Source organism: Triticum aestivum, chromosome 7B (genome assembly GCF_018294505.1).
Source record: "Triticum aestivum cultivar Chinese Spring chromosome 7B, IWGSC CS RefSeq v2.1, whole genome shotgun sequence".
NCBI classification, from domain to species: domain Eukaryota; kingdom Viridiplantae; phylum Streptophyta; class Magnoliopsida; order Poales; family Poaceae; genus Triticum; species Triticum aestivum.
The window spans coordinates 758,316,498-758,333,935 of record NC_057813.1 but is presented as its reverse complement, the minus strand read 5'-3'; the positions used below and the strand labels follow the sequence as shown (position 1 = coordinate 758,333,935).

At 48.2% G+C, this 17,438-nt stretch overlaps 1 protein-coding gene across 2 annotated transcripts in view; it reads left to right on the top strand.

Annotated features, from left to right (window-relative positions):
• The first annotated feature begins 1,237 nt into the window (after nt 1-1,237).
• LOC123161396 (uncharacterized) overlaps nt 1,238-17,438 on the top strand; it is a 36,941-nt gene continuing 20,740 nt past the window's right edge. Inside the window, exons 1-3 of one of the 2 annotated variants that reach the window (XM_044579236.1) lie at nt 1,239-2,544; nt 10,009-10,122; nt 13,924-14,037. In XM_044579236.1, coding sequence (XP_044435171.1) covers nt 1,441-2,544; nt 10,009-10,122; nt 13,924-14,037 — 1,332 coding nt within the window. In that variant the 5' untranslated portion in view covers nt 1,239-1,440. Of the gene's footprint in view, nt 2,545-10,008; nt 10,123-13,923; nt 14,038-17,438 lie in introns of both variants that reach the window. The other variant, XM_044579237.1, reaches the window with a different exon arrangement.

Here is a 17,438-nt window from a genome sequence, read left to right as displayed (position 1 = left end):
AACAAAGGAAGCAACAAGCAACGTTGCAATATAGAATTGTTAACGCCGGCCACAGGCGATTAGTTGGCATAGCAGGTGGGCGGCCGGCCGGCCGGCCGGCAGGTAGCTTACTTAATTTGTTGGTATATGATCGAGTCGTGGGTACTCGTGTTCTCCAGTCTATTAAACGGGCCGGCTGGCTGGCAGCTTACATAATTTGTTGTTAAAACCATAGACATACGTGTCGTACTTATCTATCTATCTAATCATGGCCGCCCCTTGCATATACTTATGTGACAACATGTACCAGTTGAGCAAGTGGCTCAACTAATTAGCACTAATAAACACAGAAGAAAGCAAATTATCAGAAGGCAGCAATGAGTGTGACGCTTTGCCTCACTATATTTGTTTCTGAATTTCCTGCCAGCGCGTGCAAAGAGTGTTCGTTGTTATGCAGATTATTAACGTCGGGCTTAAACTAAGGGCACACTTTTTTTTGAAAAGAAAAATGTATTAATATCGTGAAGACATCCATTACACACAGCCTCTACATCAACAAGTAACAAAGACATCTAGAATGCACACAGCTCGAACAGAAAAGAAGCAAAAAAGGGAAAAAAATGTCCTCGTTACTCCGATATACTCCTCTCAGCAGCAGCACACAAACCACCATCAAAGACAACACTCGGAAAACATAAAATGTCTTCAAAAGCGACAGCTTCAAAAAAAAAAAACAGTGCACAAGCGCCGTCATCACCCGTCCAAGATCATAGGTTTTCACCCTAGAGAACACCGAGCTCTCAACACAATTCCTTCAACAAGGCAATTGTCATGTACAACCCATGAACACAATACCTTAGGTTTTCACCTTCAAAGTCATGACTCGGCACCCGCGAAGCACCACCAAAAATGAAATCCTTGTGTGCCGCCGCCCCCACTTGACACTACTACTACTAAAAGTTATCGAACACCTGACTGACTCTAGTGCCTTCAAGGCCCCATATCTTAGCTATCAAGATTTTCTCCACCGCTGCATGTTCCATGGAAATCGAGATGCCGACATATCCCATGATGTCAACAAACAACAGAGGTTTGCGGTGTGCCTTCCTGGAGCCACGCAGTCTGATATGGACGCGCATGACCATACATTATCGTGGGCGTCCAAATATAAGTATAGCTGATTAGTTGGCTAGTCGTGGGCGGCCAAATATATGTATTAGTTTGTTTGGACTTGCGCGTTTCTCTAATGTCTTGTTTGAATTGTTTGAATGTGATAATGATACACAATTGGTGTGTCTTACAGGCTCGCCAGCTTTGCTAGCTAGCTTTATACAGATGATCAGCTGCAGCTGCGCCTATATGAAGCTTCACTTGGTAGCTTCCATACATACCTTGCAAACAGCAATCAACCACTAGAACACAACAAACACACCAACTGCCGAAAGAGATCATCCATTAGCAATGGCGGAGTTCGCGCTTGGTTTAACCAAGACGGCGGTGGAGGGGACGGTGAGCAGGGTGAAGTCGGCGATCGATGAGGAGGCGAACCTCAAGGTCAGGGTGCAGAATGATCTGGTATTCATCACCGGGGAATTCCAGATGATGCAATCATTCCTTAACATCACCAACAAGGAGCGCACCAACAATGAAGTGGTGAGGACATGGGTGAGGCAGATCCGTGACCTTGCCTTCGATGTGGAGGACTGCGTCGAGCTTGTCGTCAGCCTCGACATCAAGTCAGGCTGGTCCTGGTTCTGGCGCTTGCTGCCGGGCTGCATGGCACCGCCCCGACTCCTCGATGACGCAGTCGCCAACTTACAGCAGCTCAAGGCGAGGGTCGAGGATGTCAGCAACAGGAACACCCGCTACAGCCTCATTGGCGACTCTAGCACTGACTCCCAGAGTACTGCACGAGTAACTACCGTCTCAACATCGCCGGCACCAGACCTTATGCACAACACCGACCCATCGTCCTCCGCATTCCACATCTTACGCGAGGTGTGGGAGGCCACGGGGAAGATGCAACGAAACATGAGCGATCTCAAAGAGTTGATCTCCAACGAAGGCAACGACCTTCAGGTGATCTCGCTATGGGGTAGCCCAGGATCAGCTTCTGATCTTGGGACAACGTCCATTGTCAGGAAGGCGAACAACGATCCAGAAATCCGCCAACAATTCAAATGCCGTGCCTGGGTAAAGCTTATGTGGCCTTTTAACCTTGACGATTTCCTCAAGAGCTTGCTCACTCAGTTGTACGCCACCTCGTCTCACCGCCAAGCAAACTTGGAAACCTGCTTTCGGACAACAGAAGAGTACCATCGCATCAAGGCCGAGCTTATGCAGCAGATGAGCCAGGAGAGGTATCTCATCATTGTGGAACAACTATCCACCGTTATAGAGTGGGATGTCATCAAACTGTATCTGCCACACAGTAAAAATGCCAGTCGGATTGTCGTTACGACACAACAGTTGGAGCTTGCACTTTCCTGCACAGGGGAACCTTACCAAGTATCGGAGCTCAGACAGTTCTCCAATCGTCAATGTCTCTGTGCCTTCTCTAACAAGGTAAGCTCCTACACGTGGCTATGTAGTCGTAATTAAGTGCATGGTTAATTTTTACTCGTCACTAAGTTTTGTACTGGTAGTACTGATGGAAATGTTTATTTGGCGGGTACCTGCTGGGTAAGCCCTGGGCGATTAACTTCAGAAATCAGCGCAAAGCTATCGGGAAGTATAAGAAGGGTCTTCGTTTTTAAATTAGAGTTTCCATAGAGAATAAAATATATAAATTTCGGAAAATTAGTAAAAAGGACTTTCTTTTGGACTTTCAAGAATTAGAGCTCCAAGATTGTTTCTGAATAACTTTTGAAATTAAAGATATCAGAATTTGGAGTGCATATTATGACTTATTTTACACAAATCACAATAGATGGCGAAATTATTAGTTAAGGGATACCATTTGCTAAGGTTAGCTCGAACTACTCTGGTTGCACCAAGTGATGTAACACATGCGCGCAACTTAGCACAACCCGAGACTTTTGGCAAGTGTTCTTCCATGCGAGAGATGGGTGGGTTTTTCTAGATGCTTTTATTAACGTTCGTTTCTCCAAAACAAAAAAACTTATGAATAGTGTGTTCAAATTACGAACTATATCCATCATTGCATTTCATGCGTCGAGATCTTTAAAATTAGATTTCATGTTGATAGATTTGACAAACTTTTTTATGCAACTTCTGCCCCCGAAGTTTGCTTAAATATGCTCACAAGCGGAACTAACTTCTACTCCGGCGGTGGTGAAGCACACCTGTGCTCCTGCATCAAGCACACATTGAATGATTGATGGGAAAATATTAAAGAACGAAAGAAAAACTTGAATATATGAAAAACCAAAAAAACAAATGAAACCGACAATAATAGAAAAAAACAAGGGTATATCTCATGTCCAAGCACACATGCTCTCCGGCCTGTGACACATGTCAGATGGATAGTGCTCTAGTGCAGAGGAGTTCCCTCTCAAGAAACCTACTGGCTGTGTTTCTTGAGTTGCGCCCAATAGATGGCAGACATGGGCGCAATTATTGCAGACGTGCACAACTATTGTCGCTGGCCAGTAAGCAAATCAATGGCCCAGAGGCCTCGTTGAGCGCTTTGATGGACGGAGCCAACATAGAGCCTGGCGGGTCCGTCGGACTTCCTCTCTACTCTTGTAGGGGAAGAAGACCCTTTCCTTCTTTACTCGACAAAGGAGTTAATTTCGATATCTCTAGTTCAAGGGTAGCTTTTTGAATGGTCACTTCCATATATTTTTTTCAATAAAAACACTCAAAAGGCATCTTAGATCTCATTAATATGGATAAAAACATAGGCCGGTACAAAGGATAGATATCTAGAAATAGAAGGCCAGTAAAAAGTAAAATTACGTTATATAGCATACTAGTCCACGGCAATGGCAGATCTCTATCCGTCTCCTTGTTCAAGGCATTGCCTGGAGTCTAGTTGGACTTTCTTCAGGATAAAAACCCATGATCTATGATCAGGCGACGATAGTGGGGGCACTGTTTCCTTCTTGGATGCGTCATTCCTGGAGAACCTTTTTTGTAGTCCGGGTGTGGCCTCTGGTGGTGGTAGTTCCTGCTGCTTCACTGATCAGTTCGTCTATTTTTGTTGTTTTATGTTCTTTTTCTTTTGATTACGTGCATCCTTGATGTCTCGACTGGCTTCTAACATTATGTTGTTGCAGAGGCGGGGTGTAATTGATATCCGCTTGATATTAATATATTCCCACTATCGAAAAGAAAACACACTAGTCTTCTTCTTTCTCTGACTGTACGCCCGCCCACCTCCTTTGTGGGCAACGAGTGGTGTACTAGACGTTCTTCACATGTTGGAACTAGAGAGTTTTGATGGGATCTTTTCCCTATACACCGAAGGATGGGTGGACTTGTTTCTGTCTTTTTTGTAGATCTACTTTAAAAAAATGAAATTTCTCATGAAGCATGTATGCAAATTACAATCCATTTTTACGCAGGCATTCCTCGTGTCGAGATTTTCAAAACTAAATATCATGTTGATAGGTTTCAACGTACATGGTATCATGTGCAAATCATACATTCAAAGTGAAATAACATGTGCTTCCAAATCATACTAACTCGTGCTTCCAAGTAAAACTAACTTGTGCTGTTGCGTGGTGAAGTACAATTGTGCTACTGTGAGGAACTTGTGCTTCGTCTGGAAGGCAACTGTACTACAACGAGGAAGCACACCTATGCTTTGTGCTTCCTGCAGCGTGAAGCACAATTGTACTCCAGCGAGGAAGCACAATTGTACTTCCCCGGTTAACTAACTTGTGCTTCTCACGAAGGGTGAAGCACACCTATGCTCCCATGTGACGCACGGTTTGTGGTTCCGTGTGAAGCACCACTGTGTCCATGCAGAAGCAGAGATGAAAAACTGTTAAAGTACCGAAGGAAATATTTTTTGGGGAAAAATTAAAAGAACAAGAGCAAACCCGAAAGAACAAAAAACCTTAGAAAATGGTGGCCAGTGTAGGAAGCGCCCAGCATGACCCCTGGGAAGCTCACCCCTGGTGGCCAGTGTAGGATGTACTTTTTTTAGGAGCCTAGTAGGATGTACTTTTAGTTGCCTATAAGGGGACAGGAGTTCTAGAGGATCGATAAGGAGGCAGCTATGACAGAAGTATCCAAACTCCTTCATACAGAAACACAGGGCCTTGGAAGAACACATATTCTACCCAAGTGAACTAGCTTCTGCTCCCGCGGATGTGAAGCATACTTGTGCTCCCACGAGGAATCAAACATGTGCTCCTGCGTGATGCACATGTCAAAATGATTGACGAAAAATGGAAAACCAAGAAGTGAAAGAAAAACATGGAAATCTAAAAAGTCTAAGAAAAAACAGAAGCTGAGAAAAAAGCCGAGGTAAATAGAAAAGAAAGGGTACAAATCTCCTGCCTGAGGGAACGTGCTCTCTGCACTGTGACACATGTTGGATGGGGAGTGCACCCTTAGGGCATCTCCAGCCGTTGAGCCCCCCAGGAGGGATTTTTTTCGCCCCTTGGGGGGCTACCGGCGATATTTTTTAGGCTGGGGGTCGAATGACATCCAGTCCACTGGTGGAAAAAGGGCCTTTGGTCGCGGTTCGCAACTGCCATTAGTCGCGGTTGCGCAACCGCGACCGAGCGGGCGCGACTAAAGGCCCCCCCCCTTTAGTCGCGGTTGCTTAAGAACCGCGACTAAAGGCCCGTCCACGTGGGCGCCAGGTGGCCGTCGGGGCGGAGGACCTTTAGTCGCGGTTCTTGTGGCTAACCGAGACTAAAATACACCACAGGTTTTTGAAAAAAAAATTGAATTTTTTTTTTCAAATTTCTGAATTATTTTAACCTCTAGTCTCTAATCACCACCCCTCATCACTTCTCAATTTATTCTTTTATCACCCCTCATCATTCCAAATCATCTAACTTCCCAACCGGTCACCCATCCCTCTCACTACTCCAGCCCAAGCACGCTTAACTTCCGGGTTCTATTCTCCCACGCTCCAAGTCTGCACTTGTTGTTTTCCTGACAATAATAAGATGTCAATCCTATTAACCTTCAGGAATTTTGCTTGAGCATGAAGTGACACATTTCACTGTTTGAGTTTGAAACTATTGTTTTAAAAAACAATAATTATTTAGTAACACTAATATTTCTTGAATAATTAGTTTGACCATTGTTTGACCACAGTTTGACCACAGTTGACCACAGTTTGACCAGATTTGACCAAAATTGAAATAATTAAAATAATTATTTAGTAACACTAATATTCTAGAATAATTAGTTTGACCATTGTTTGGCCATAGTTTGCCCAATGTTTGAATATTTTTCAATTTTTTTCACTCTAGATCTTACAAGCCCCGTAACTTTTTTTCTATTAGGTTTTTGAGGATTTTGAAAATGTTTAACGGGGTTTCCCCCGGTTAAATTTGGATGTAACTTTTCGAGTAGATGATTTTTCATATAAAAAACTTTTTCATCCGAGTTAGTATGCAAAAGTTATGCCCATTTTTACAAATTTCAGAGAGATTTTGCAAATAAAGTCAAAATTCACATTTGCAAATTTTCCCAACAACTAGACCACATATCACATGAGAAACTTATTTTCTTTTATTTTTTTGACATTTCCATTATTTTCTTTTATTTTTTTTAAAACTGAAAAGGCGATCCCGGGGTGGGGGGGGGGGTTAGAGTTTGAAAATGGGACCTTTAGTACCGGTTCGTGGCACGAACCGGGACTAAAGGTCTCAACCCCATTAGTTCCGGTTCGTGCCACAAACCGGGACTAAAAGGGAGGAGCTTTAGTCGCGGTTGGCCTGGCCAACCGCGACTAAAGGCCTTTGGGCACCTTTAGTCGCGGTTGGCCTGGCCAACCGCGACTAAAGCCCGCGAGCGCCCTGGGCCCAGGCATTTGGTCGCGGTTCATCTGCCGAACCGCGACTAAAGACTTCATTAGTCGCGGTTCCTACAGTTTCGCGACTAATGGGGCTGGACGGAAGCCTCTTTTTCTATCAGTGGTCGTTGCCCCCCCCCCCACCGCCCAAGCCTGCTCTGCTCGTCTCGCCACCGACCGGCTCTGCTCGCCACCGCCCCTCTCTGCAGCCCCGGCGCTGCTCTCACTCCCTCCCAAGCCCCACGCCATGCGCGCCACGACGCGCGGGAAGGAGTCGTCGAAGTCCGCGAGGAGCAGCACCAGCGCCTCCGCACCTCTGCTCGCCGCCCCTTCCGCGCCCGCTCCCGCCCAAGCTCGCCCCGTGATCTCGCCCAGGACACGCCGCGCCGCCCGCGTGACCCCGCGAGCGCCTAGCCCGGGCCCTGCGGCCTCCGCCAGCGCCGGGGCGGAGGGAGGGCCGAGCGGCGTCGCTGGGGAGGAGGCCGAGAGCGCGCGGATGGCCGCCCATGCTCGTCCACCTCGCCCGGGCCCCGTGGCCTCCGCCAGCACCGATGCGTGCCACCACGGCCTCCACCTCCTCGTCGACGCGGTGGTGCGGCTGCGCGCACAACATGGAATAGCGGCGTCGGCCGTCGGTGGCCCTTCGGCGCGGTGGAGATGGCCATTGGTCGCCACGCTTGGGGCCGGTGCGCCCGATGCCGAGGCCGCCCGTGGCCTCCGCACTCGGTGCCGCCCGGCCGCCCATGGCAGGCCTGGCCGGTCGCCTGGACCACGGCCGCACTCCTCGTCCACGCTCCCCAGCGTGACCTTCGGCTGCGGCAACACGAACGAGGGCGACGGGTTCCCGGCGTGGCTGGAGCTGCAGGAGAGAGGCCATGCACGTGGTGGGCCTAGGAGGAAAAGAGGAGAGAGAGGGAGGAGAGAGGCTGACATGTGGGGCTTTTGCATGCAAAAGAGAGCGCCGGCGCCCCCAGCTGCCTCCCGGTTTGCTGCGTTCCGTTTGCGCGCGCCGGCCGTAACTTTAGACAAATCCGGCGCTTTTTGAGGTCTTGGGATCCCGACTAGGAGAAAAATTAGACGCCGGCGTCCAAAAAGTGCTCGTGGGGGGCTTCCTGGGGCCGGCTGGAGATGCCCTTAGTGTGCAGCCGAATTCCCTCTAATGAAACCCACACGTGGTTTATGCTTCCTTTATTCAATGCATAGGACAATGATGCACTAATTTGATTCCTATCAAAGCAATCAGCAACTGCAGTTAAATGACCGATAGAAGACATACATCTTCCATTATGGAGTAGTTCAAAAGGTATCATTACACTCAACTGAACAAAACCTTTTATTCATCTCAAAATGATTTTACAAGTGTGGCACGAAGCAATCCGGCCTGACGTTTTTTACAACTAAAGTTCCCACACGAAAAGAAAAAAAAACAGAAACTTGCATATGAAAAGAAAATTGTCATAATCGACAACTAAAGGTGCCATCCTCACGTCACTAAACTTGTCATAACAAATATTGGAATTGCCGTGTGTTCGTTGCACACTTGTATCACTTATCAGGGTACTTATTCATCGAAATTCCCCACCAAGATCGATCACATCAAAACACAAAACCAAATGCATACAAAAGAGTCTTAGAGAAGGATCCTTACAATGTCTTATTTTCATTGAAAACACTAGCTGGCGAGGATTCCCTATGAGGGGGATGGCAAACGAACGCGTTTTTCTGCCAGTTTCAGTTGTGACGCGAGATCAAACCCTTACAGTGACGTTTGCTAGCTATTGATGTCCATTTTCTTTATTGCTTCTCAACTTTCCATGCTACAATCTCATAGGACCTACTGCGTGTATATACTGGTCAGCAGCAGACTTACATCGTAAACCTACAATCTCATAGGGCAGAACGACTCGCACCAGGATACTGATCCTGATTGGACTCTCTTAGTCACTGGCTACCTTGATCAGGATTAGCCTAAGCCTATTCGCATGGAACTTGTACTACTAAAGGAAACCAACCTAGCTGGACACTACTACTAAGAGCAACTCTAACGGATCCCACAAAAACAGTATACAGTTACCCCTAAAGCGGATTTGTGGTACCGCGCAGCATCCAACGAAACAGTTCCGGTAAACTCGTATGTAATCTTTTTCTTATCCTTTTTCTGCACACCCTTCTTCTTCCCCAGTCAGAACACATGAATCGGACGCACGCATGGACGAATGCAAGCCGCTCTCGCGTGGAGGTGGTGCATGCACGCACGGCCAGAATGCACGGCCGCTCTCGCATGGAGGTGGTGCATGCATGCACGGCCAGCCTCCTCCGATGACTCTCCGGCCAGCCGCTACCGAGTTCCTCCGTTTGCTCGCTATCTGCGCCGCCAGGCTGTCAGCTCTGACGTTGACCAGTTTTCGGTTTCCCCAAAAACGACACAAAAACTGCAATTATGTGTATGTAAGGGATAGTATACGGACCTGGAATTTTTACGGGGGATCTGCTATTTTACGGGATCTATTCCGTCCGTTTTTTCAACTGCAAATTTAAAGGTTTGACAAATTTTGCGGCATCTGCTAGAGTTGCTCTAACGTGACCTGAACTAGTACTACTCAAGGTGCAAGCCTAGCATACTGCAAACTGACCAACCAACCAAATACTACTAGACACAGGACACAAACAAGATTACCTGACATTATTGTGTAATTTCATCAACACCGCTTTGTGATGGTATCGAGCAACTTTATAAAACAGAATATGGTTCGAGATTCTCTCAAATAAAAGGACCAAAATGCTTGTATTGAAAAAACAGAAACAATAACTGTATAACCGCAGAGTTGAATTTCCTAGTTTAATTTGTTAGTTTACTAAATATGATAAACAGTGCTCTGCACATGTCTGTATCATTTTGGTGGAAGATTATTTCTTGCTTCGGAATAATTGGCATCAAATTCTTAATTTGAATACGAGTGTAGCTCTATGCCTGTTTTAGTTCATGCTCTGATCATGTATCTATATTTTTTACTTGGATAACAAAATTTACATTGCAATAAGAGATTTGTTTCTGACTTATCTATGATCTTCTTGATGTCCAGGTTAGTGTTGTAGCAGATGAGGCCGTTGACAGTATTGACAAAGAGGCGAAAGAGCGACTGGCAAAGTTTTTGTCTTCAAACCTCATTGATTGGGGCGGACAGAAAACATTAGAGGTATACAAGATTATTTACTATCTTTGCACGTTAGTTAATCAAATATAGCAGCTCCTACTGAATGTTGTTTTCCAGAAGTAGTGTTCAATGAGGAAAATTAACGGAATAAAAGATCATGCCACAAACGGTACGTAGTGAGGACCAAATAAAAAGATCCAAAAATAATATCGAATTGAAGGGAACATAGGCTCCCGGCAAGTAGACGTAAAGACCTTATCAATACTAGCCGTAACAGATAATCCTAGTTATTGACCCATGTATTTGGATGTAACTTTTCGAGTAGATGATTTTTCATATAAAAAACTTTTTCATCCGAGTTAGTATGCAAAAGTTATGCCCATTTTTACAAATTTCAGAGAGATTTTGCAAATAAAGTCAAAATTCACATTTGCAAATTTTCCCAACAACTAGACCACATATCACATGAGAAACTTATTTTCTTTTATTTTTTTGACATTTCCATTATTTTCTTTTATTTTTTTAAAAACTGAAAAGGCGATCCGGGGGGGAGGGTTAGAGTTTGAAAATGGGACCTTTAGTACCGGTTCGTGGCACGAACCGGGACTAAAGGTCTCAACCCCATTAGTTCCGGTTCGTGCCACAAACCGGGACTAAAAGGGAGGAGCTTTAGTCGCGGTTGGCCTGGCCAACCGCGACTAAAGGCCTTTGGGCACCTTTAGTCGCGGTTGGCCTGGCCAACCGCGACTAAAGCCCGCGAGCGCCCTGGGCCCAGGCATTTGGTCGCGGTTCATCTGCCGAACCGCGACTAAAGACTTCATTAGTCGCGGTTCCTACAGTTTCGCGACTAATGGGGCTGGACGGAAGCCTCTTTTTCTATCAGTGGTCGTTGCCCCCCCCCCCACCGCCCAAGCCTGCTCTGCTCGTCTCGCCACCGACCGGCTCTGCTCGCCACCGCCCCTCTCTGCAGCCCCGGCGCCGCTCTCACTCCCTCCCAAGCCCCACGCCATGCGCGCCACGACGCGCGGGAAGGAGTCGTCGAAGTCCGCGAGGAGCAGCACCAGCGCCTCCGCACCTCTGCTCGCCGCCCCTTCCGCGCCCGCTCCCGCCCAAGCTCGCCCCGTGATCTCGCCCAGGACACGCCGCGCCGCCCGCGTGACCCCGCGAGCGCCTCGCTCGGGCCCTGCGGCCTCCGCCAGCGCCGGGGCGGAGGGAGGGCCGAGCGGCGTCGCTGGGGAGGAGGCCGAGAGCGCGCGGATGGCCGCCCATGCTCGTCCACCTCGCCCGGGCCCCGTGGCCTCCGCCAGCACCGATGCGTGCCACCACGGCCTCCACCTCCTCGTCGACGCGGTGGTGCGGCTGCGCGCACAACGTGGAACAGCGGCGTCGGCCGTCGGTGGCCCTTCGGCGCGGTGGAGATGGCCATTGGTCGCCACGCTTGGTGCCGGTGCGCCCGGTGCCGAGGCCGCCCATGGCCTCCGCACTCGGTGCCGCCCGGCCGCCCATGGCAGGCCTGGCCGGTCGCCTGGACCACGGCCGCACTCCTCGTCCACGCTCCCCAGCGTGACCTTCGGCTGCGGCAACACGAACGAGGGAGACGGGTTCTCGGCGTGGCTGGAGCTGCAGGAGAGAGGCCATGCACGTGGTGGGCCTAGGAGGAAAAGAGGAGAGAGAGGGAGGAGAGAGGCTGACATGTGGGGCTTTTGCATGCAAAAGAGAGCGCCGGCGCCCCCAGCTGCCTCCCGGTTTGCTGCGTTCCGTTTGCGCACGCCGGCCGTAACTTTAGACAAATCCGGCGCTTTTTGAGGTCTTGGGATCCCGACTGGGAGAAAAATTAGACGCCGGCGTCCAAAAAGTGCTCGTGGGGGGCTTCCTGGGGCCGGCTGGAGATGCCCTTAGTGTGCAGCCGAATTCCCTCTAATGAAACCCACACGTGGTTTATGCTTCCTTTATTCAATGCATAGGACAATGATGCACTAATTTGATTCCTATCAAAGCAATCAGCAACTGCAGTTAAATGACCGATAGAAGACATACATCTTCCATTATGGAGTAGTTCAAAAGGTATCATTACACTCAACTGAACAAAACCTTTTATTCATCTCAAAATGATTTTACAAGTGTGGCACGAAGCAATCCGGCCTGACGTTTTTTACAACTAAAGTTCCCACACGAAAAGAAAAAAAACAGAAACTTGCATATGAAAAGAAAATTGTCATAATCGACAACTAAAGGTGCCATCCTCACGTCACTAAACTTGTCATAACAAATATTGGAATTGCCGTGTGTTCGTTGCACACTTGTATCACTTATCAGGGTACTTATTCATCGAAATTCCCCACCAAGATCGATCACATCAAAACACAAAACCAAATGCATACAAAAGAGTCTTAGAGAAGGATCCTTACAATGTCTTATTTTCATTGAAAACACTAGCTGGCGAGGATTCCCTATGAGGGGGATGGCAAACGAACGCGTTTTTCTGCCAGTTTCAGTTGTGACGCGAGATCAAACCCTTACAGTGACGTTTGCTAGCTATTGATGTCCATTTTCTTTATTGCTTCTCAACTTTCCATGCTACAATCTCATAGGACCTACTGCGTGTATATACTGGTCAGCAGCAGACTTACATCGTAAACCTACAATCTCATAGGGCAGAACGACTCGCACCAGGATACTGATCCTGATTGGACTCTCTTAGTCACTGGCTACCTTGATCAGGATTAGCCTAAGCCTATTCGCATGGAACTTGTACTACTAAAGGAAACCAACCTAGCTGGACACTACTACTAAGAGCAACTCTAACGGATCCCACAAAAACAGTATACAGTTACCCCTAAAGCGGATTTGTGGTACCGCGCAGCATCCAACGAAACAGTTCCGGTAAACTCGTATGTAATCTTTTTCTTATCCTTTTTCTGCACACCCTTCTTCTTCCCCAGTCAGAACACATGAATCGGACGCACGCATGGACGAATGCAAGCCGCTCTCGCGTGGAGGTGGTGCATGCACGCACGGCCAGAATGCACGGCCGCTCTCGCATGGAGGTGGTGCATGCATGCACGGCCAGCCTCCTCCGATGACTCTCCGGCCAGCCGCTACCGAGTTCCTCCGTTTGCTCGCTATCTGCGCCGCCAGGCTGTCAGCTCTGACGTTGACCAGTTTTCGGTTTCCCCAAAAACGACACAAAAACTGCAATTATGTGTATGTAAGGGATAGTATACGGACCTGGAATTTTTACGGGGGATCTGCTATTTTACGGGATCTATTCCGTCCGTTTTTTCAACTGCAAATTTAAAGGTTTGACAAATTTTGCGGCATCTGCTAGAGTTGCTCTAACGTGACCTGAACTAGTACTACTCAAGGTGCAAGCCTAGCATACTGCAAACTGACCAACCAACCAAATACTACTACACACAGGACACAAACAAGATTACCTGACATTATTGTGTAATTTCATCAACACCGCTTTGTGATGGTATCGAGCAACTTTATAAAACAGAATATGGTTCGAGATTCTCTCAAATAAAAGGACCAAAATGCTTGTATTGAAAAAACAGAAACAATAACTGTATAACCGCAGAGTTGAATTTCCTAGTTTAATTTGTTAGTTTACTAAATATTATAAACAGTGCTCTGCACATGTCTGTATCATTTTGGTGGAAGATTATTTCTTGCTTCGGAATAATTGGCATCAAATTCTTAATTTGAATACGAGTGTAGCTCTATGCCTGTTTTAGTTCATGCTCCGATCATGTATCTATATTTTTTACTTGGATAACAAAATTTACATTGCAATAAGAGATTTGTTTCTGACTTATCTATGATCTTCTTGATGTCCAGGTTAGTGTTGTAGCAGATGAGGCCGTTGACAGTATTGACAAAGAGGCGAAAGAGCGACTGGCAAAGTTTTTGTCTTCAAACCTCATTGATTGGGGCGGACAGAAAACATTAGAGGTATACAAGATTATTTACTATCTTTGCACGTTAGTTAATCAAATATAGCAGCTCCTACTGAATGTTGTTTTCCAGAAGTAGTGTTCAATGAGGAAAATTAACGGAATAAAAGATCATGCCACAAACGGTACGTAGTGAGGACCAAATAAAAAGATCCAAAAATAATATTGAATTGAAGGGAACATAGGCTCCCGGCAAGTAGACGTAAATACCTTATCAATACTAGCCGTAACAGATAATCCTAGTTATTGACCCAAGTATTTGGATGTAACTTTTCGAGTAGATGATTTTTCATATAAAAAACTTTTTCATCCGAGTTAGTATGCAAAAGTTATGCCCATTTTTACAAATTTCAGAGAGATTTTGCAAATAAAGTCAAAATTCACATTTGCAAATTTTCCCAACAACTAGACCACATATCACATGAGAAACTTATTTTCTTTTATTTTTTTGACATTTCCATTATTTTCTTTTATTTTTTTTAAAACTGAAAAGGCGATCCCAGTGGGGGGGGGGTTAGAGTTTGAAAATGGGACCTTTAGTACCGGTTCGTGGCACGAACCGGGACTAAAGGTCTCAACCCCATTAGTTCCGGTTCGTGCCACAAACCGGGACTAAAAGGGAGGAGCTTTAGTCGCGGTTGGCCTGGCCAACCGCGACTAAAGGCCTTTGGGCACCTTTAGTCGCGGTTGGCCTGGCCAACCGCGACTAAAGCCCGCGAGCGCCCTGGGCCCAGGCATTTGGTCGCGGTTCATCTGCCGAACCGCGACTAAAGACTTCATTAGTCGCGGTTCCTACAGTTTCGCGACTAATGGGGCTGGACGGAAGCCTCTTTTTCTATCAGTGGTCGTTGCCCCCCCCCACCGCCCAAGCCTGCTCTGCTCGTCTCGCCACCGACCGGCTCTGCTCGCCACCGCCCCTCTCTGCAGCCCCGGCGCCGCTCTCACTCCCTCCCAAGCCCCACGCCATGCGCGCCACGACGCGCGGGAAGGAGTCGTCGAAGTCCGCGAGGAGCAGCACCAGCGCCTCCGCACCTCTGCTCGCCGCCCCTTCCACGCCCGCTCCCGCCCAAGCTCGCCCCGTGATCTCGCCCAGGACACGCCGCGCCGCCCGCGTGACCCCGCGAGCGCCTCGCCCGGGCCCTGCGGCCTCCGCCAGCGCCGGGGCGGAGGGAGGGCCGAGCGGCGTCGCTGGGGAGGAGGCCGAGAGCGCGCGGATGGCCGCCCATGCTCGTCCACCTCGCCCGGGCCCCGTGGCCTCCGCCAGCACCGATGCGGGCCACCACGGCCTCCACCTCCTCGTCGACGCGGTGGTGCGGCTGCGCGCACAACGTGGAACAGCGGCGTCGGCCGTCGGTGGCCCTTCGGCGCGGTGGAGATGGCCATTGGTCGCCACGCTTGGGGCCGGTGCGCCCGGTGCCGGGGCCGCCCGTGGCCTCCGCACTCGGTGCCGCCCGGCCGCCCATGGCAGGCCTGGCCGGTCGCCTGGACCACGGCCGCACTCCTCGTCCACGCTCCCCAGCGTGACCTTCGGCTGCGGCAACACGAACGAGGGCGACGGGTTCCCGGCGTGGCTGGAGCTGCAGGAGAGAGGCCATGCACGTGGTGGGCCTAGGAGGAAAATAGGAGAGAGAGGGAGGAGAGAGGCTGACATGTGGGGCTTTTGCATGCAAAAGAGAGCGCCGGCGCCCCCAGCTGCCTCCCGGTTTGCTGCGTTCCGTTTGCGCGCGCCGGCCGTAACTTTAGACAAATCCGGCGCTTTTTGAGGTCTTGGGATCCCGACTGGGAGAAAAATTAGACGCCGGCGTCCAAAAAGTGCTCGTGGGGGGCTTCCTGGGGCCGGCTGGAGATGCCCTTAGTGTGCAGCCGAATTCCCTCTAATGAAACCCACACGTGGTTTATGCTTCCTTTATTCAATGCATAGGACAATGATGCACTAATTTGATTCCTATCAAAGCAATCAGCAACTGCAGTTAAATGACCGATAGAAGACATACATCTTCCATTATGGAGTAGTTCAAAAGGTATCATTACACTCAACTGAACAAAACCTTTTATTCATCTCAAAATGATTTTACAAGTGTGGCACGAAGCAATCCGGCCTGACGTTTTTTACAACTAAAGTTCCCACACGAAAAGAAAAAAAAAACAGAAACTTGCATATGAAAAGAAAATTGTCATAATCGACAACTAAAGGTGCCATCCTCACGTCACTAAACTTGTCATAACAAATATTGGAATTGCCGTGTGTTCGTTGCACACTTGTATCACTTATCAGGGTACTTATTCATCGAAATTCCCCACCAAGATCGATCACATCAAAACACAAAACCAAATGCATACAAAAGAGTCTTAGAGAAGGATCCTTACAATGTCTTATTTTCATTGAAAACACTAGCTGGCGAGGATTCCCTATGAGGGGGATGGCAAACGAACGCGTTTTTCTGCCAGTTTCAGTTGTGACGCGAGATCAAACCCTTACAGTGACGTTTGCTAGCTATTGATGTCCATTTTCTTTATTGCTTCTCAACTTTCCATGCTACAATCTCATAGGACCTACTGCGTGTATATACTGGTCAGCAGCAGACTTACATCGTAAACCTACAATCTCATAGGGCAGAACGACTCGCACCAGGATACTGATCCTGATTGGACTCTCTTAGTCACTGGCTACCTTGATCAGGATTAGCCTAAGCCTATTCGCATGGAACTTGTACTACTAAAGGAAACCAACCTAGCTGGACACTACTACTAAGAGCAACTCTAACGGATCCCACAAAAACAGTATACAGTTACCCCTAAAGCGGATTTGTGGTACCGCGCAGCATCCAACGAAACAGTTCCGGTAAACTCGTATGTAATCCTTTTCTTATCCTTTTTCTGCACACCCTTCTTCTTCCCCAGTCAGAACACATGAATCGGACGCACGCATGGACGAATGCAAGCTGCTCTCGCGTGGAGGTGGTGCATGCACGCACGGCCAGAATGCACGGCCGCTCTCGCATGGAGGTGGTGCATGCATGCACGACCAGCCTCCTCCGATGACTCTCCGGCCAGCCGCTACCGAGTTCCTCCGTTTGCTCGCTATCTGCGCCGCCAGGCTGTCAGCTCTGACGTTGACCAGTTTTCGGTTTCCCCAAAAACGACACAAAAACTGCAATTATGTGTATGTAAGGGATAGTATACGGACCTGGAATTTTTACGGGGGATCTGCTATTTTACGGGATCTATTCCGTCCGTTTTTTCAACTGCAAATTTAAAGGTTTGACAAATTTTGCGGCATCTGCTAAAGTTGCTCTAACGTGACCTGAACTAGTACTACTCAAGGTGCAAGCCTAGCATACTGCAAACTGACCAACCAACCAAATACTACTACACACAGGACACAAACAAGATTACCTG